Source organism: Bidens hawaiensis, unplaced genomic scaffold (genome assembly GCF_021521415.1).
Source record: "Bidens hawaiensis isolate Kalapana, Puna unplaced genomic scaffold, B.hawaiensis_p1.1 tig00002477_1, whole genome shotgun sequence".
NCBI classification, from domain to species: domain Eukaryota; kingdom Viridiplantae; phylum Streptophyta; class Magnoliopsida; order Asterales; family Asteraceae; genus Bidens; species Bidens hawaiensis.
In genome coordinates this window covers 1,621,259-1,642,308 of record NW_027491136.1, presented here as the reverse complement: position 1 = coordinate 1,642,308, position 21,050 = coordinate 1,621,259, and the positions used below count along the sequence as shown (strand labels likewise).

Genomic DNA, 21,050 nt, shown 5'->3' with positions numbered 1-21,050 from the left:
TAACATTTACCATTGAAACCGACCTTAACTGACTCATGCAAACTCTTACAGGCTCATGCACACCTCTAACTACTAAACTCCTGATGATTTGCACAGCATTCGTGTGTCTTGAACAGCCACCGTTGACTTTTGACCCTTACTTATATGATTTAGCCCAAATGAGATACACAATAAAGTTCAAACCACTTAATACACACATTAACCAGTAAAACCTCTCAAGATGATAATGATTCAAGTTACTTCCATAGAGCCACGGCGTGTGACGGAATGTGCCAGTAACATGGTTCACAACAGAAACCAACACTGAGCTAAGATAATAACCCATGGCTAATGAGACCCACGAGAGCGATGTAGCCAGTGATCTCATGCTAAATGGCGCCTCGGTGAAAAAGAAGTCCATCATGCCAGCTAAGCTAAAAAGATCAGCCGACCCGAGAAACAAGTACTGCAAGGAAACCCAAAGGAAAGTGACTGGAAGTGGCTCAGTGGAGTTTGTTAGACCGGTTTGGTTAGCCACTCGTTTTCGTTTGATTTCCACTAAGGCTGCAACCGCCATGGCTATGATGGATAAGACTAGCCCGGTCCCTATTCGTTGTAAATGGGTTATACCTGTTTCGGTTTTGGTTATTTTTCTTGCAAGTGGGATTACAATATGGTTATACATTGGTGCAAGTAGCATGATGAAAATAACTGGGAATACAGGAAGTGAAGCGGGTGGGACCCGTAACGACCGGAGTTTAGTGTTCATTGTGGCTGCTTGTTGGACCGAGAAGGTTGAGAGCTGCGCGAGACAGCAGTTGAGCATTATGGTTGATATGAATACTGGGAAAATTTTGAAAACAATTTTAACTTCTTCCACTTGCTTGACATTGACCTTAAATGGTGGAAAGGTTGACTTGTTCATAACTGCTCTGTTGAGAAAGGCGAGATCTTCGGTTATGTTCTGTTTTAGTTTAGCTTCTTCTTCTTGTTCCTTGTGTTGTGTTAGATTTGATGTGGGTGATGATGGATTTGTGCTAACTGCTGCATTTCTTGCATTACTTGAAAATGTGTTGAAGATAGCTGCAGCAAGTACCTGGTGCAAATAACTTATTAGAAATAGAAATTGAATGCATTTATTATCCAGTAAGTTTCAAAAGTGATGAGGAGTTGATCCAATAGTTTGCGGACTCTTAGTTCGACAGGTCAACAGGGCAGGCAATGCCCAAACTTCAAATGGTATAACTTGGGCTATGGCGTAGACGAAAAGGTCTCGATGAGCTGGATCATGGCCAAGCTGTGAGACCCGAATTCCTTGATTTAAAGCCTAGATTTCATAAATCAAGATTTTTCTACAATTTCATATTTCTTTTGTACTTTGCTTTTTTAGCCTAAAACATGTAAATCAATGATTTATAATAATTCACATGATTTATTTTGTTTTTTTTTAATATAAGGGTAGAGTGGTAATTTCACACCTATTTAATAGAATAAAATTATGAGTTGGGACTAAATGTGTTGCTTTTTTGAAAATGTAATTTTTCAAAAGTATGTTACAATCCGAAATTTGGATAAACCACAAGAACCATACGTGTAAGCATAATTTGTACGTCTATCTATGGTTTTAACTGTCAGTTGTCATTTTGAGAACTTGGCAAACCTACCAAATTTCGAAAATCCCTATGAAAAGGCACCTCTTGTATTGATTGAATTATTCAGTTTTTATATAAAGTTTATTGAGAAACTATTTATATGTTACTCTTGCTTCCGCTATGCGGCAAAAACTACCTTGCATATGGTTGTTATAGGACTTCCATTGGGAACTTTGATCTTGTAGACAGTGGAACCAAGAAGAAATATAGGTATAGAGATCAATATTGCCAAGGTGGAAATACCAAAACCCCAATGCCATCCTTTATTATCCTCAACCCACACTGCAAAGGTGACCGCGATAAGTGCACCGAAAGCGAGACAAAATACATAATAATTGAAAAATGATGATCTTTGTTTTCTTCCTTGAGTGGTTTCTTCATCAAATTGTTCAGCCCCGTGAGGGGGAAGTGATCCTTTGATGCCTCCAACACCCAATGCCACTAAATATAATCCTATGAAGAAAAACACTTCCTTGCCTCCTTCAAGTTCTTCACATTTATCATTCCTGTTGGCTGATAAACAACTTTCTGGTTTCAAAGAATGTTTGTGGGCTTGTGTTGTGAGTATTATAAGGCCCTGTTTGAATAGTCAAAATCAGTTCACTTATAATTTTGTTAATCACATTTTTGAGTAGTTACAAGCTCGAAGAAATTCAGATTTAGTATACAGTAGGATTTGTTAAAGAGTGTCGTTTAATACATAATCAACTTTAAGCAAAGAACTGCAATAATCACATAAACATTTGTGTCTTTTGCTTTATTTGTAATGTATAAGGTGGTTATGTAATCACCTACCCTACTATGTCTCCCAGTATATTGGAAAGCACTACCTGAAGTGTATTATGCGATTCTTATAATTCTATATTTACATGTATTGAACGTGCATTGTGAATATATGTTCCTCGCTAGTAATATAAGTGCAACTAATAAGAAAAGAAAAAGAAAACATAAATATGTTAGTATCCATGATGAATTGACTTAATTAACATAAGCTGTTTAAATTTAAACACGAGAAAACTTCATATATAAAAGTTTGTTACGTACCGTAAGTTCAATTGTAGCGCTTATAAGATAGATGGAATAGGTTGTAAAGAAAGCATCGGCTAAGAAGCCACCAAGGATAGCAAGAAAGAAAGATGTGCCCATGAAATTGCTCACAATGTTTGAACAACTTGATGGAGAATAGTGCATGAATTTTGATAGATAGAGCACAAGGTTGCTTGCATTAGCCAGATATGCTAAGTTCTCAAGTACCTCCACAACTATTGGAAAAAAAAAATTATAAAATCAACTAATTTGTATACTAAACAATATGACTATTTGAACATAAGAGTTGACATAATTACCCAAGACAAAAGATGCTGCAAGTGTGCCACCATGTTGACCTTCTACAGCTGGTTTGTTTCTCCAACTAACATACCTGTTGGATTTGCTTATTTGGCATTCTTCATCCTACAATATCATCACAAACCAGAATAACAATGTTACGATATAAGCAAGTTATTTATTTAGTATTAAAGAGAAATCATAAATAAGAGGTACCATGTTGTTGTGAAAACTTGGGATGATCTTTCTCTACAGAATAATGTTGTGTTACAATGTTTTATGTGGTGAGAGGATGATGCATGTCATCCTATTTATACATGGCATTATACAACCCACCTGGATCGAATGGTCTAGACCATAGACATCTTGAAAGTGATTGCATCCTCTAATGTTTTAACCAAATGGCTTACCTTTTGTTACTATTAATATTGTTAAACATTTTTTATTGTTGTTATTATTTATAAGTATTATTTTGGGGAGAAGAAAACTTGATCACTTAATTTCCAATTAGGGTATGATTCAGCCACTAGTTAGTGACTGAACGGTAGTGCTATAAGTGCGTCAAAATAGTAGTCTCTAGAAATAGTGTTAAAGATGATAATGATATACTCATAGGATTGCTTAATCAAGTTAATAGATAAATGATGGTTATAAAAAAAGTTGATGTCTTACTAAGGCTACCCGTTGTTGGCCTTAAACCCACATGTGCCGAAGCCATATCATTGTCAAACATAAAAACGAGCTTGTGAAAGTTGAGCGTTAAACCCATGGGCGCCAACCCATTAAAAGCTAAATTATATCAATGAGGTGGGATGTTAGTGATTTTAGTATAAATGGGGATTACCTTGTTGATCAAGTTAATTTTAATATGAAATTAAATAAATTGGGTGTGTGTGCACACTTATTTAATCTTAGTATAATTTATAATCATATTGGTACTTAGGCGCAAAGCCCCAAAGCAATGAGGGTTCTAAGGGGCTACGCCCCCATGGCATGGGTCCGGGGGCAGCGCCGCTGATAGCAAGGTCCAAGGGACGGCAACCCCTGGCATGCCAGTTTGAAAATTTTTTATTTTGACGTATGTAGTTATATTAAAAATGCATTAGAAATTTCATAAGTATTTTATTTGTCAAAATCAGGAGCGTATTTTGATTATTTGAAATTCAAAATATGATATGACCCTTAATTACCATCGCTTGATCATACGATAAACTCTCTGGTTCACAAAACTCTCAAATCCATACTCATTTCTTGCCCTCAATCTGAATTTTATCCGGTCAAGATATTTGGGAACCACAAATAATTTGGATCTGAAAGTATTTCACGACTCTCAGATTTCCGAGGATACCCGTTTTCCGTATAATTCCCTAATATGGATCCACCCCCAAACCAACTAACTGATCACACACTTTTATAAAAAAAATTCTTATACTTGTTTTTTATTGAAACCGCAACGATCTTATTAAAGTGGGTTTGTTAAAGCCCACTACGCCAATGATCCCAAGTCCAAGTTGTTGAGATTTAAAAGTGGAGGTCATACACTCATACCCACTTATGACAAAATAGGGGTTCCAGGTTGGGCAGGGGGTTTTCTAACTTATGGTGGGTTGTCTCTTGAGGGGGGACTATGGTACTTGAAGAACAGAGATGAACTTGTCGATGGCCCGTCAATGATTCAAATTGTCATTCAAAAAAAATGTTAAAGCTTAATGCCTACGTGATAATAACATGGTAGAGCGTTTTGCACTTTTTAGTTAAAGCACAACACATAGTCTAATGGTAATCCAGCGAGATATTAAAAAGCAACTTTTTTGTCATTATACATTTATTTGTTAAATTAAAATAGGGGAAAGTGAATACGGTGCTGTCATGCGTGTAAGCTTAGACGCAAAACTCATCAAAACTACGTAGTTTTGATTAAAAATAGTCCAAATTTATTTTTTTTTACTCTAACCCCTACCATCTATATTCTATCATCTATTCCTTAACAGCCAGATCTTCCTTCCACCCACCATCTCCCAAGGCTTTAATCCGAAAGGTTTTTTAAGTTTTTTTGCTTTAGTATCACAATGATGGTTAACAATCAGTCAATTTTAAAATTGATTTGTATCCTTCCCTAATGATTGTATCATATGCTTCCCAACTGAATCTGTTATTGCATATGGACTTATTTGTTTAAGCAATTCACTCAAAAAGTTCATTCCCGTAATTATTCATGAATTCCCCACTTTGTGTTTTATTACTATTTTAATTTAATAATAATAATGAGTTGTACGGCAATTGGATATTAGTATTCTAATTTTGTGGATACAACACCTGAACACACGAACACACACAGTTAACAGATTTTAAAACAAATCTAACAAATGATATTGATACAAAAGGGTATTCGGTCTAAACCCGAGATCCTGATGCTAAAGAAAAGCAAAGAAAGACATAGATGACATGGGTCAAAATAAAGTTTTGATTTAAGGATTGCGTTAATTGCAGATCTAAGCCTTGGGAGACGGTGGGTGGAAGGGAGATCAGGCTGTTAAGAAATAGATGACAGGGATTAAGGTAAAAAATTAAATTTTGACTATTTTAATCAAAACTACGTAGTTTTGATGAGTTTTGCGGCTAAACTTACACGCATGACAGCACCGTATTCACTTTCCCATTAAAATACTACTAAGTCTAAAGTTAATTACACAAATGGTTGTTTCAGAAAGACAAATTGTCAAAAAATAGTAATCAAGTTTCAAAAGTGTTTCAATTAGGTCACTCATTCATTTCTTTTTTCTCCAAATCGGGTTACTATATCTCCAAATCCCGGATTTTTTGTGCGTCTAAAAAACGCTATTTTTAAAAACATAAAATCAACGTTACCACTCTACATTAACATAAAAAAAAGATATATATAAAGATTTCCTTATTGAAAGAAAAATAGAGCATGATTAAAAAAACATGTAACAACCTATAATTTAATAAAATATAAAAGTTGAACAACTTAATTAGAACAATTTTTAATTTGAGTGACCTAATTAAAATATTTTTGAAACTTGGTTACTGTTCTACAAATTATATGAGTACAATATAAACTTCTAGATATAGAGGTTTACTTTAGTTTTCAATTTTTTTTTATTATTATAGAAAATTCAATATACATGTTTTAGTTGTTTCTTTTATTTTTCTTTCATATTTATAGAAAGTATGTATATAAACTATAAAGGCTCTAATATGAATGTTCCTCAAGTGATTTTGTTAAACACTTAGAAAAAGTTCGAATATGGTTCTATGCAGCTTTTTCCAAGGCATCGTTTTAAAGTTTGTGTTTCTGCTGTTCAAGTCTCCAAGTAAACCAATTTGGTTAAATCCCTCATAATTTAATTAAGTATATTTAATAATATTACTAATAATTATTAACTTAGATTTTTAAATATATTTAATAGTAATTAGATTCAATAAGAATAAAAATTAATTTTGATAAAAACACGTCATTCCGATAATAAGATTATCCAATTATTCAATCATACCTAAAATTTTAAATTATTCGCGCTGCATCCACCTCTCGAGTATATGCTTCAACAGGTTTAACACAATGGTAGATTATGCACCTCTAGTAAAATAACCGTTCATAACCCAATAGTCCGTTTTAGGGATTATAGCGACTTATCCATTCAGTGGCTTAGGCATTGAACGTTCCCCAAACGGGTACTATTGGGTCGGATGAATTGAATAATGGCGCATGTTGGCATTCTAACCTTCCTTCGTCTGTCATGGCCACATATCTTTCCAGCTAAGGAATGAAAAATCCTTCTCCTGTTCCACATATCTTTACGTGGGAGTGACCACATGTTAACGTATAGTCTCTCAAACTCACTTCCTTTCTCTCTTGTAGTTCACCTTTCGTTTCAAGGATATAAAAACAAAACATGATAGAGATTCACCGGCACTTAAAAGTCTTATATGCACATAGAGAAGTAACAAATTTGCATTCTCTTAAACTCAGTCAAAGTCTTTGGAGTGTAATAGCCGATTGGTGCAAGGTAGCGCCAATATTTGCATTCTCAACTCGTGACTTGTTAGAGTTACACAAGTTCTCCTTTATGCCAAAATGAAAAGCGAAGGCTTTTTACACGGCTTGTCTTACCACAATTGTTGTTTTTTGTTAGGAAGCTTTTGCAACTAAATAGTGTGATTGCCAAGATTAAAGCGTTGAGCTTCTTATGGGTTCGAAATAAATCAAAGTGGCCGGGTCTAACGTGGAAAAGGTGTAGTTTTAATTGAAATATGTTGTAATGGTGCAAGGGATTCTTTATCTCGGGTGTTTTTGTTGCTAGCATCTTGCTTGTAACGGTTATTTATTTATGATATTTTGTTGGTCGAAAAAAAGGTCATATTTATAGTTTTAAGTAGTGTGGTAGTTTATTCAGTTAATTTCCTTTTAAGTGCATGCATTTGCTTTGTATTGCTATATAATTACTAATTAGCCACAAGTACTTTCATTAGCATGATATGAATATGAATTGATAACTCTCTGAATTATCTCGTGTTCCTTGTATATTCTCTCACTTTGGTCCACATAAAAGTAATAAGTAAAGACCTAAAGCTAGCCAATGTTAAATAAACCTCTTGAACTTCATCATGGGCATTGTAAATGTGATTTTTGGATGGGTGACAGAAGGTTTCATGAAAAAGAGACTGAAGACAGAAAGTTTAGAACATCATCAATAGTGGTTTTAAGAGCATCTACCTAAATACCGATCCACCTAAATGGGTAAACCAACATAGTTCTACTAGAAATATGACTATTTGCAACGGACAAAACCGTTACCACACTCCTTCGCATCATATCCGGATAACGTGGCACAGGATAAAATGATGAAATGCAATACACATTATTCGTTTTCCACTACTTTACACCGACCATATCATGTGATCTCAGTTCTCGTTATATTGCAATCGTAATCATATCTCCTTCTCATGAGGGGCATTCATGGGCACCATTGATGGTAAGGGGGATGCTACTAGGTTATTTTCAGTTTGCAGTCTAGTCATTACCAAACAATTCATTAAGGCGTACTATTTCCCTAAAATAGTGGGGAACATGATCATGAAAAATCCATATAGTGTGGACGATGTTCGAGAAACTGTAATATATCTATCTCAATCTTATGAATTATAAGTTTTTTCGCATCATACAATGTTGTCATGTAAGGTTCTAGTGTTGTGGACTTGTCTCTATGAAGTCACTTTTGTACCTTCCCAATATGTTTTTGGACCAGTGGTTACTTGTTCCCAGCCACCCATGGGCTTGGTCAATGGACCATTCGTAGTACACCGCATTAATGAAGAATTCTCTTTAAGGTTTTTCATGTTACATGGCTATTATTCCATATCGTCATCGTATCTAAGTAGCATCACAAACTAACAAATATGTTACATGTGACAACGAATTTTTTCACGCAATAAATGAATTGTTAATCTTAGCAAATGTGTAACATATTTATTGCGTGAAATGATATTTAAAAATTCGTCTTGAGAATGTATCTGATTTAGAGCATCATTAACTTACCTTTGTTATATTTAACATGATATTATTCTTACCTTTGCTACATTTAACATGATATATTTGGAGTCAAATGATATTTAAAAACTCATAATCACTCATAAAATGCAATACCAAACACCCAACAACTCTTGTTATTATATATAAAGTTTCTGTTGGACTTCAACTTATAAAATTTTTAGTAGATATAATTTATTATTTCTCAGTTTCAAATTTGGAACATTTGTGTATAAATAGAGAAGATAGTGGTCACGTGAATTCCTATCTTCAACCTCACCTTTTGGCTTTTGGTGACTAAAAATGCCCACTAGGCACTAACTCATATGTTCCAACTAGAATTCACTAGGGGACAACAAAAACTCCTGTCACGGTTGGTAATGATGCATCATAACCTTTTTAATACTATAAACACAACCAAATTGACATTTAGCATATATGATCCAGACCCAAAAGGACGAAATTAACAACCAAATCGCCCAAACCCGTTAACAAACGGTTCTGTGGGAGTATGGAGTAAAAAGGCTAGCGGGAGCACGCTCGCCCATAACACTATGGATTGCTTTAAGAACAGTTTAGAAGGTCCACTAATGGTTACCACCGGTAAATATATATATTTATAAAGGTTCACTAATTGTTACCGGTAAATATGAGCCTAACTTTGACTTGGGCTTTTAATAGCTCTTTCTTTGTATTGTGCTTGCAAAATTTGTTTATTATTGGGCCAATTGGGTATATACACAAAGTGACAAAACTAAAGTCCATCTTTGCTTATGACTACTAATACTAAATTCAATAATATCCTTTTTGAAAGCTAGCTTTTGGAGAATGCCATCACCATAAAGCACTTGGAGATGTGGGACTGCAATATATATATTTACTTGTATTTCATAATCTTTATGGTGGTTTGTATGATTGGTGCAAGAAACAGGAAACATGAGATTCGGAAAAGGAGAACAAATATGCGACAAACAAACGGGTAGTTAAACAATTAATTGCAAAAGCTCTAGGTGGATTATTAGTGCACTCTTTGTCGTTCCATGTTCCATCATTATTGTATTATTTGTATTAAGCATATGAGATCTTAGTGGTTGAGACATCTTTAAAGAAATGTCTTGGAAAGTAGGATGGGTTGTGTGCCTGAGGGCTTGATAATGTATTCCCCAAGACCTGAACTTGCTTAATTCGATATGTGTTGGGAACAAACCATTATCGGTTAAGTGTATTGTCTCAACATCATTGTTCGAAAGGTATCGACTTTCTATCTGAAGAGTCTTGTCATGAGCCTACTCCTTAAAAAAGCATGGAGCTGTGTTGAAATATTAAGTGGTAATATTTTATTTGTTTCAATTCAATAATATTAAATGATTATTTGATGTATTATAACTCTTTTTTTGTTGGTGACATATTGTTGGAGTTTTGGGCTGCTAGACTTTATGGACATTCGGTTTGCTTTGATGGGCTGGATAGAGGACTTTGGGCTAGAGTCTTGGAGCAGGTTAAAAGTGAAAGGCCTTTCAAGTTGTTACAAGAAGTTATAACAAATTAACTTTTGTTTTCCCAAGGCCATATAAAAACGAGTGCATACTCACATATTATCAAGTTTCTTGTCTTTGGTTCTCTCAAACTGTAATCTAGAGTCAGGTTCATGATGTTATTGAATCGTTAGTTTGCTAGATTGGTTTAGAGAGATTAGATCATTGGATTGGTGATCTTGTTGCTTCTGATTGATATCTTCCGCTGTGTATGTAATCGGTTCAAATTAAAGAATAATATCGGTGTTTATGATATCTGTCTTTTGACAAACCGATTTTTTTTTAATCTTTAGGTGGTGGTTAGATTTCTAGGTGGTTATATTAATTAATTGTAGAGGTAGGTAATTCGCTTGGGGGAGGTCCCAAAAGCTTTCATGAAAGTCGTAGCTGAGTTGCGACTTTGATGAATCTCAATCCGCAATAGTGAATGTTGTCGCATGCTTACTCTGCATGTTCTTCTTCTCGTTACGCATGAATAATCAAGGTGGTATTGCTAATCATCTAAAGATACAAAAAAGGCAAAGGTTCATCCCCTAACTTAGAAAGAGTTTGTTTTTTTTTTTGGGAGGGGGAGGGGGGGGGGGGTGTTATCAATATAGTCCTCTAAGCATGCTAGCAAAAGGAAGTCTAAACGGCCAACCCCACATCTTATTTCTAGCCAAGGCGCACGAAAAGACAAAGCTCCCTATGAAGTAAACCGACAAATGTTGAAGATCGTGCGTACGGCACAATTGGGCATAGAAACAATGCATGCAACAAAAGGATAATACAGACACAAACATTAATGCTCCTAATAAGTAAATATTTCATGATGACAAGTTGCGGATAATAAGGTCAAACTTAAGATGATAAATTGCATATACAAAGGGGCTTCTGGCCTAGTGGTATCAGTGTGGTTGATAGTGATGTCCCTCCTCATGAGGTTGAGGGTTCGAGTCTCGTTGCGGATAGTGATATGCATTCAGGAGTAGAATTAGTTAATTGTGGGTAACTTGTTCTAAAAATGAAAAAAGGTAAAAAGACATTGTTTATACACAGATGTAATCACTAAGAGAATGTGTTGCAGAAGGATGTGGAGTGCTCATCACACTCTTAAGAGCATTATGAACAAAACTTTATCTACATGACTGCAACTATTGTGTTAGCTCATGCCAAATTAGATTCCAAATGTTAATTACTATGTAATACAATTTGAGTGAGACAAGAGTATTATTAATCATATCAACAAGTCAACTGCTGTTGGCTTATATACTATTACTACTTGGAGCCTTGGCCCTATCACCATTTCATTCTTTTTACTAAAAAAGACATAAACAACAATTGCAGTACTCTCTCTTTTTGGATAATATTCCTTCTTTTCTGTTCATCTTTCTTTTGATTCGCGGCTTACTTCCCTACGATCAACGGGGAGTTTTGTTATGATGGGTGTGACCAACAGGTGTTCACATACCTCCCATATCACCGAGATCATCATCACCAGCTTCTTCCGCCACAAGATTTAAACAGCCCATCTTTCCATAACAAGATTACTTTTTTATAAATCCAAATTATCCAGAATCTATAGAGTTGACGTTTGTCATCACACTTGATCTAACTCAAAACTGTGTTCATGATGTTCTTGATTGATATCCCATCAGGATCCAGATCAATGGTTAGTTTTGGAGATAAAAAAAATGGATCAAGAAACGCGTTTTATAAAACATTCGATCAGGAAGACAATGGGGATGACGAATATGACGATTACTTTCACCATCACGAGAAGAAAAGACGATTGAAAGCTGATCAAGTTCAGTTTTTGGAGAAAAGTTTTAAGACAGAAAACAAACTCAAGCCGGAAAGAAAGATTTGGCTAGCAAAAGAACTTGGGTTGCAGCCTAGACAGATCGCGGTCTGGTTCCAAAACCGCCGTGCGAGGTGGAGAACCAAACAGCTTGAAAAAGACTATGATACTCTCCAAGAAAGTTACAACCAACTCAAGGCAAATTATGACAGTCTACTTCAAGAAAAGGAAAAACTAAAATCACAGGTAGTCATGTAATCTTGATCTTAAAGTGTTAACTAAGTTTATTATCTATATTTGGTTTATTATTTATCTTTCATTAAGTTTGTTTGGTAGTCATTAAATAATCTTTATTTTAAATATTAGGATAGCTTTTGATGTTTTTCAATTGTCATTTGTTAGTTAGTTTAATCATTCACCAATACAATTTTTTTAGTTATTTTGAATTTTTCGTCGATATAAATAAATCTAATCTTTACATTCAAATAATTGTTTAGGTTGTTGATCTAAGTGACAAATTACTTCAGCAAGAGACAGAAAAGGGAAGTTTTGATACATCTAGTACCAAATGTGTATCTTTTCGGATCCAACATGAACCCGTTGCAGATTGTTTGAATGATGAACATATATCCAAGAACTTAAATGTGGGGGACGTTATGAGTGACTCGAGCAGCCCGAAATATACAGATGAGGTGCAGTGTCTATTAGATCAGGGTGACTTCTCTTATTTGTTTGATCATGATCAAACTGATGAATCTTTGGATGAAGAAGATAACTTGGGGAAGATGTTTGTAACTGCGGCTAGCGGTTACATGTCACCAAAGATCATAAATAGTGATGACCAAGAACTTGATCAATCATTTTGTTTTTGGTCTTATTGAGTTAACTCATTATGTAAGTTTTATTGTTGTATGTTCTTCATGAAATTTCCCAAGAAAAGAATAATGTAGAAATGAATTAGCACCTATTTGCATTCCCATCTAACCATGAGTGTAATGTTTGTTTAATTTTAATATAAATTGAAAACATAAAATAACTAATGTGAAAACATAAATTTGATCCATAATAGTTTACTAAACAATTGTGCCTGATGAAATATATATGCATATAGTTGTATATAATTTGCATAATCTTCTTTATTTAAAAATGCAGAATAATCCTGCCTGCCTGCCTGAGCTGCTTAATTTAAGACTATGATCTACACGTGGAATCTTAGTGATGCCATCTGAAAATGATGCAACCATTTTTATAATATAAGCTTGTTGACATCTTAACATATTGAATCAGTTAGAACAATTCAACAAACAATGAAGCACCAGCTCAACTTTAGCCACAAATTTATTTAAAAAGCTCTTAAACTCATTTCAAATTCATTTCTGGTTAACAAAATCTTTAGTTCCCAAAACAATAATATACAAACAATCTCAGCCACAGGGAAGTTACTTAATTTAGAAAGGGTCACGAAAATAAACGGATTGATTATGATCAAGCATAATCTGAATGTGAGTCATAGAAGTCACTCGGGCAGGGTGACATAACCTCTTGTTCTATGAACTGCAAGACCTCTTGCATCGATGGCCTGTCATCCGGGTTTGCCTCGGTGCACCGCCCTGCAATCTCCAGAACCGCTTCTACAGTCGTTGCATCTGCATCGGTGCACCTATTGTCCACCACATCTTCCAACCGGTTCTCCTTTCGCAGGGTGTTCAACTGTTTAATAAAATTCATAATCAAATTATTGCATTTTCAAATATTCAACCTTTATAATAAATAAATAAATAATAATAAAAAAAAAGTTAGAAATACATACCCAACCAACAACATTTAGGCCCCGTTTCACAAAAGTCGGATCGGTTGGTCGTTTCTCCCGTTATAAGCTCCAACAACAAAACCCCAAAGCTATAAACATCAGATTTCATAGTGGCTCGCCCGCTTTGTAAATACTCTGTTTTACATACCCGGTGGGGAATATGAAATTATTTGTGATTTGATGCAAGACAGCAAAAGGTGAAAAAAGTGACGAACCTGGTGCAAGATACCCGAATGTGCCGGCCACGACAGTGGTTACATGGGCTTCCTCGTCTACCAAAAGCTTAGCAAGACCAAAATCAGAAACCCGAGGCTCGAGATTATCATCTAGAAGAATATTGCTCGATTTTATATCCTGGTGAAGTATTTTGGGACTGCAATCATGGTGCAAATAAGCCAATCCACGAGCTGAACCGTAAGCTACTTTCAAACGAGCAGTCCAACTTAACGTTTGGTCTCCATCCCGACATTCTAAAAACACAAATTCATAGAAACATTAAAACACATATAAAGTGGTCGGTTTTGGCTCAAGCCGAACCAAAAACCAAAAATTTGGAAAGTTCGGTTTAAGATTTTTGTTTTCAGTTTTACCATTTGACCTCAAAATTTTGGGTCAAAAAAAAGGGGGGGGGGATAATGAATTTGAGCCTAATTCTTAATTGATTATTATACATTTGGACCTAAAATATTTGGGTTACGCTATTTACTAAACTCTTATAAATTACTTGGCATTCATAATTAAAAACAAATATTCATAAAATCGGTTCGGTTTTTTCAGTTTTAGTTACATGCAAAACTGAACCAAAAATTCGCTTTTCACGAAAATATAAAACCAAACAATCGGTTTTTTAGCTTTCATAGACACCCTAAGTCAAAGTATGAAGATTACCGTGTAAGAAATTTTCAAGACTACCATTGGCCACATAGTCATAGATAAGAAGCTTTGAATCAGGAAACCGACAATACCCTCGAAGATTAACAAGATTAATATGCTTAACACTACCCAATATTTCCAATTCCCGTTCAAATGCTAGATCTTGACTTTCTCGTCTTCGGTCAACTCTTTTAACAGCAAATGTGGCACAATCATTCATGACCATCCGGTACACGGTCCCAAACCCACCAGACCCAACAACATGCTCATCATTAAGAGACTCGAGCTTCTCGATAATCTCACTCGAAGGGTAAGGAAGATCGCCATGGAATGTTATAAGTTGTGTGCCTATAAATTCATAAAATCAGTTAATAAATTAATAAACTTTACTAAAACAGTTAAAAATGTGAGCTTTTTTTTTCTTTCCTTACTTGTTTCCTGATGAAATTGTTTCTTGACAACCATGTATCGTTTTGCAGCCCGTGATTTCTTTGTAAGCAACCAAGCCAACAAGGATACAAAGAACACAAGTGCTACACACAACGCGACCACAACACCGATAAATACTCCTTTTACTGAATGAGACGAACTTTTAGGCACTGTAACAGTTAAAACAAATCATAAACGGTTAAGACTGATTCTGCCCACTAGTAATTTTATTATATTTAATTGCTAAATGGACAAAAAGTCGTTTTTCATATTAATAACTTGCCTGCTGCTTCATCACTTTCTGCATGTGGTAAGACAGCAGGAAATCCCAATGACGTTTTGCACGGTTTGTGAATTTGCTGGCCACAAAGGTCTAAATTACCAATAAACCTACAAGTAGTGACCCATATTTCAAATTAGTATCTTTGAAAAAGGTAAATAAGCTATGAATAATACTAGAATATAAAATAACATGGTTGATGGCAACTTAAGACTAAATGCATCTACATAGTATTTTAAAGTCATATAAAGTAGTGAGCTTACGAGTTGTTTCCAAACTTGCTTAGTGCTCCAAAATTTGGAATTTCACCCGAAAAAAAATTTGCGGATAAGTTCCTGAAAGTAAATGTGATTATTAATGTTTCTTTTTTTTCAAATTTAGAGCAATGTGATTATCAAATTAACTTACAAGGATTGAAGACGAATGAGATGACCAAGAGATGAAGGTATTGCTCCCCTCAAAGTATTGCTTGACAAATCCCTGAATAATGAGAGAAATTATGGATACAAATTACAGAAGAAACAAATCTTTATTGATATTCTTCGGTTTTGAGTCATGGGTGAAAGTATAACATATAACATAAACACATTATTTGACTTTCACTAAATCAATTGTAATTGCATATGGGCAAAACCCTAGTAGGCGAACCACATTTATACATAAATGAATTTTCCACTTATATAATTCTTAAATTTCAGTCAGCAATACGTTACTTCGATTATGAAAAGAATGCACAATCTAAAAAAATGAAACTAACTTACAGTATACTAAGAAGAGAAAGATTTCCTATATTTGAAGGTATGCCGCCTTGAAGAAAATTAGCCCTCAAGTACCTACACAAGATCCAGCACATTGCACCGCATTGCATATCAGTAAAATGTGCAATAATCGTTGTACATTGCTGATAACCAAGATACAGATTTCACACTTTGACTTACACAGCTCTGAGTTCAACACATTTACTTATATCATTAGGAATTATACCATGTAATCTATTCTGGTGAAGTGCCCTGATAATAAACAAGAACACCATTATTTCAAATGACAAAAACACACTTATATCATTGCAGCTAATAAAGATGCAAAAATACACTTACAGTCTCTGTAATCTACTGAGTTCACCAATGCTTGGAGATATAAACCCTTCAAGCTCCATGTAAGGCAAGTTTCTGCAAAATCCCCAAACTTAAATCAAAGTTTACAACTTTTAGCAAGAACAAAGAATCTTGAAATTAGGGTTTTGTTACTCTTTTCATATTTCTTGAAATATGCAGTAAAAAAGTTAAAAACTTGAAACAAGAAGTCATAGATTTACATTGCTAAAACTCTTTGGTCACTCGGGTATCAAGTGATACCAGTCCATTGACAAGGGGTTTCATCATTATCCACCCAATTGCTCAAAACATTCTTGGTGTCATTCAAACTTTGTTTCAGCTCCAGCAAAGTTAGCCCTTAAAGAAACAATAAAGATTCAATATTATTAATACAAAAAAGTGTCAAAAGAACAATCTTTTTGTTAGAAGAATGTTACCATCTTGAGTGAGAGCAAAAGAACAAGTGCTGAAAAGGGTTGTTGAAATGGAAACAGCTGAAAAAAACCAAATCATGATTAGATTCATGGTACTGCTGGTTTGTTGTTGTTGTTGAGACATGAGTCAAAGAGGTTCAAATGTGTGTGTGCTATAATAAAGAGGATTCAAATTTAAAGCAAAAGGCTGAGGGGTGTGGGGGGCTTTAGTGGGGTTTAGTGGGGGCTTTAACCAATAATATTATGACCTGTGGCAGAGAGAGAAACTGGATAAGGGGGTTGTTGGAGCCCTGGCCCCTGGTGTGGAGGGGCTCCAGTGAAATTTTTTTTTTATTTTTTTATAAATATATTCAAACAACGTATTATTAAAAAAACTCATAAATTATTAAAAAAACACACATTAATAAAAAAACACATTAATATCTAAAATTCAAATTACAAAAAAAAACATACTAAAAATTAAACAAACAATAATACTTAATAATAACATTAATCTAATACAAGATCATCGGGTCGCCTCGCCCACAAATGTTCAACCAACTCATGTCGAAGATTCCCGTGTATCTCACGGCTCTTGATATTTGCTATGTTATGAAGTCTTTGTTGATCACTGATTGTGGACGGTTGTGGCGGAATGTCACCTTGGTAGTTTTGGCAGATAGCTTTGCCCTCGTCTTCTAACGTCATGTTGTGTAGGATCAGACACGTGTAGACGACGTCCATTATCCTCTCCCGAGTCCAATAACGTATCGGGTTCGCCAGCACATAATATTGTTTTTTCATAACTCCAAAAGCTTTTTCAATATCTTTTCTAGCAGACTCTTGCTTCTTCGTAAAATACTTCCGTTTATCGGCGATTGGATCAGTAAAAGCTTGAACTAACAAAGCCCATTCGTTGTAAATACCATCGACCAGATAGTACCCGTACTTGAAGAGTTCTCCAGTTGCAACAAAAGATTGAGGTGGTTCAACCCCGTCGACAAGGTCGTTGATCAAATGTGACTGATCGATAACATTAAGGTCGTTATTTGACCCAGCAACACCAAAAAAAGCATGCCAAAACCAAAGATTCCTGTGACACCGCCGCCTCAAGTATAAGGGTCGGCCCTTCATGATCACCACGGTGGAACTGACCTCGCCAGGCCGTTGGACACATAGCCCATCCAACATGCGTACAATCGATGTTACCTAGCATCCCAGGAAAACCATGTTTTTCTGCGTGCACCTCATATATGCGTTGGATGTCATACATTGTAGGTTTACGCAGATATCTCCGAGAGTAAATCGATATGACTCCTACGTATATAAAATAATCTATAAACATATAATATATATTAAAAGATGTAATAAATATTTAATAAAAACTAAAATTAATGTTTTTTACCTTGGCAGAAAAAATGAAGGGATTCACGTTCAACCCTTTTCGACATCTGTAAATACTCATCCCAAGCGTCCGACGAGATGCCGTACGCTAATTGACGGATAGCAGCCGTGCATTTTTGAAGAGAGGTAAAACCGGGGAGACCCCTAGCATCCTCCCTTTGTTGAAAAAAGGGATACCGTGCCTCTAAATCACTTGCTATACGCATGAACAATTGTCTGCTCATTCGGAAACGAGTTCGAAAATCCGACTCCTCGCATACCGGTTGAGGGCTAAAATAATGCCTAATCAAAGTATCGTTAGCACCCGATCGATCACGATCACGAGGTGGTGCTCTAACTCTCGGGACTCGAGGTTGATGGGCTTGATTTTGCAAGAGATCCACCACGGTTGCGGTCAAAACTCCCCCTACATGAAGAAGCAAATCATCCTCTTCGGAGGAGTTGGAATCAGACGAGTACCACGACATTTTTTTTGTGTTAGTTTTGAGAGGATTTTAGGAGGAAAGGTGTATAATTGTGAAATGAAGTATATTTTATAAAGGTATATATTTATAGTTTAAGAAAATATTTTTTTTTTAATATTTAAGAGCCTAACGGCTCTTTTTCTAAACCCAATGCAAGTTTCTCTCTCTCTTCAGCCGCTAACCCGGCTCACGCCTGCATTGTTTTTCACGCTAGTGCCCCGTTAGCGCCCCCCGCTAGCGCCCCGGTGGTGTGGTGTTAGCGCCTGGGGGCGCGAGCGGAGGGGCTCTAGCGCCCCCCGTTGAAGCCCCACACCCCTCAGCCTAATGTGGTTTGAGTAGTGGGTACTCAATTGTCACAATGGCAATTGAGTGTAAGCAGCAATGACAAACGTTGTCAGTGGTAACTAAGTTACCATGATGGAGTCTTCTGTTGAAGGTTTCTATTGGGTAAGCAGCCCAGCAATTGAATCGTTATGGTTTGCTCCTATATAAAAAAGGTCTTTGGTCTACATTCTATGCGTTTCAAAACGTATATTCATATGTTATTCTTTGTGAATTATCCGACTGAACCAGTACAATCAAAATGTTTCAATCTAAAAGTGATTCACACACCACTCAATTAAGGCCTATTCGATTTCTATAAACCTAAAAGTTATATTAAAATAATTCAAAAGATGTGAAAAACATGTATTGTGATGCAGTTTTGAAAACGATCAATGGTTCAAGACACTTTATGATTAATCAAAGACGATAAATTGAACCATAGGTTTCAAGAACTCTGTTCTTATAATTCAAACTTAATCAAAAACTTATTAAACAATAAACCTTCAATCCTAACTTATACTAAAATAAAATGAGATAAACTTGGAAACGAGATAAACATATAATAATAAAAAATAATGTAACAAAAATAAAATATTCCAAATAAATATAAATGTTCCTGTTCCTGCATCATATTAATACCAGCACATATCTCTTTATATAATAGATTACAACAACAAAGATAATGATTTACAATTTGAAGATAAATGATAGACCAAATAATAATAAGTAATAACTATTAAGTTAATAAACTCGGCTAACTTGTATAATTATTTAAACGGATATTAACAAAGTAGTTGTTCATAACACAAGATGATTGTAGGCCAGAAGTCCTCTAGTTGGTGACGCACCATTTGTGGGGTATTCACATTTTTAAGGCCCCTGGTTTCATAATCTCTTTCAACCCATTATTTCATACCAAAATTAGTAAATAAAAGATTGATATAAAAGCTTGAAGTCACACTTTTAATACATCAAATTTTCTTGGGCTTTTTGCAACAACAGGTTAGTTATTCAACCTCATTTCTTGTTTAACTTTTTAATATTAGTATAACATGGTTTGGTTTGGTTCTAAGGCACAATTAATATATCACATAAAATGACAAAATCTATGGTGACAGTTAAGAAATGGGAGACACCGAGGAAAACCTTAAAAAGGAAGAGAAACAGGGAGACAAGGATGGGAAAAAAGAAAAGGTTAAAGACAAGGAGAAGAAGGAAAAGAAAGAAAAGAATCCCGCGGATAAAAATGACCCGACCAAACTAAAGGCCAAGCTTGAAAAGATTGATTCGAAGATTCAAGCGCTTAACGTTAAACGGGAAGAACTTGTCAAACAAATTGAGCAAGCTCAGGCCAGTGCTCCTGGGCCACAAGCATGAGCCTCTTGAGAGAAGTTGTGACCCATAAGACTAATTAAAAGAAGTTTGTATGTACATATATGTGAAAAAATGTTTTCTAATTATAATTACACTAAGAATTTTTCGGTTTACAATTGATGGTTATATAATAAACAACTCTTAAATTATAAATCAAAGCTAAAAAAATTGACATTAAATAATGGAGATGCGGGGTATCAATCCCCGTACCTCTCGCATGCTAAGCGAGCGCTCTACCATCTGAGCTACATCCCCATCATGTTTGCCTTGAAACACGTTATTTACAAAATGCAAAATTTAATCATATACTCCAATATTACCACTTGTTTTTAAGTAAAATTTCTTTTGTTTTTTTATGTCAAAATCATTGTTGTTATCAGGAATTAGGGACTGATGATGACTCTTTGGACTTAATATTAGGTATGGACCATTTTGTACCAATTTGTGAACCTTGGTTATCTTAATCAATCAATTTGGGTAATCTGTCAATGATTTATTGTATGTTAGTTTAGTGCCTCTTCTTCAGTTTCTGGAAAAAAAATTTCCTTAATTATCACTTCATATTATTATTATTATTATTATTATTATTATTATTATTATTATTATCATTATCATTACCCCCACCATTTTACATCCACTTATGTTACTTGATTAGACTTCATTCAACACAGGTGTTCTAGCTAATTCATTTTCTTTTTCATAATCAAGCGTGTGCATGGGTTTTTAGTTTTTAAAAAACTGTTTAGTTTTTTTGGTTTTACCATT

The 21,050-nt window shown here is 35.0% G+C and overlaps 2 protein-coding genes, 1 non-coding gene and 1 pseudogene across 4 annotated transcripts; 1 reads left to right on the top strand and 3 right to left on the bottom strand.

The window, feature by feature from the left end:
- Positions 1-72: 72 nt before the first annotated feature.
- Positions 73-11,551, bottom strand: LOC143619524 (protein NRT1/ PTR FAMILY 4.6-like). The gene is given in 7 exon segments (XM_077091430.1): positions 73-109; positions 111-1,075; positions 1,768-2,208; positions 2,676-2,893; positions 2,978-3,083; positions 8,547-8,551; positions 11,491-11,551. Coding segments are annotated over 7 exon segments (1,833 nt in total).
- On the top strand, positions 11,444-12,701 carry LOC143619522 (uncharacterized). Its single transcript, XM_077091429.1, has 2 exons — positions 11,444-12,066; positions 12,318-12,701. Exons 1-2 carry the CDS (start codon positions 11,650-11,652, stop codon positions 12,699-12,701), a joined length of 801 nt encoding a protein of 266 aa, XP_076947544.1. The 5' UTR covers positions 11,444-11,649.
- A 550-nt stretch (positions 12,702-13,251) lies between these two features.
- LOC143619600 (LRR receptor-like serine/threonine-protein kinase FEI 2) lies at positions 13,252-16,864 on the bottom strand (annotated as a pseudogene). Its single transcript, XR_013151208.1, has 13 exons — positions 16,744-16,864; positions 16,528-16,663; positions 16,310-16,381; positions 16,151-16,222; positions 15,974-16,045; positions 15,621-15,692; positions 15,476-15,547; positions 15,216-15,322; positions 14,935-15,102; positions 14,519-14,851; positions 13,846-14,100; positions 13,631-13,765; positions 13,252-13,530 (listed from the first exon to the last, which is right to left on the bottom strand). The product of XR_013151208.1 is annotated as an LRR receptor-like serine/threonine-protein kinase FEI 2 (transcript).
- Positions 16,865-20,467: 3,603 nt separating this feature from the next.
- On the bottom strand, positions 20,468-20,540 carry TRNAA-AGC (transfer RNA alanine (anticodon AGC)). The gene has a single exon. It is a non-coding gene; the product is annotated as a tRNA-Ala (tRNA).
- Between the last annotated feature and the right edge of the window lie 510 nt (positions 20,541-21,050).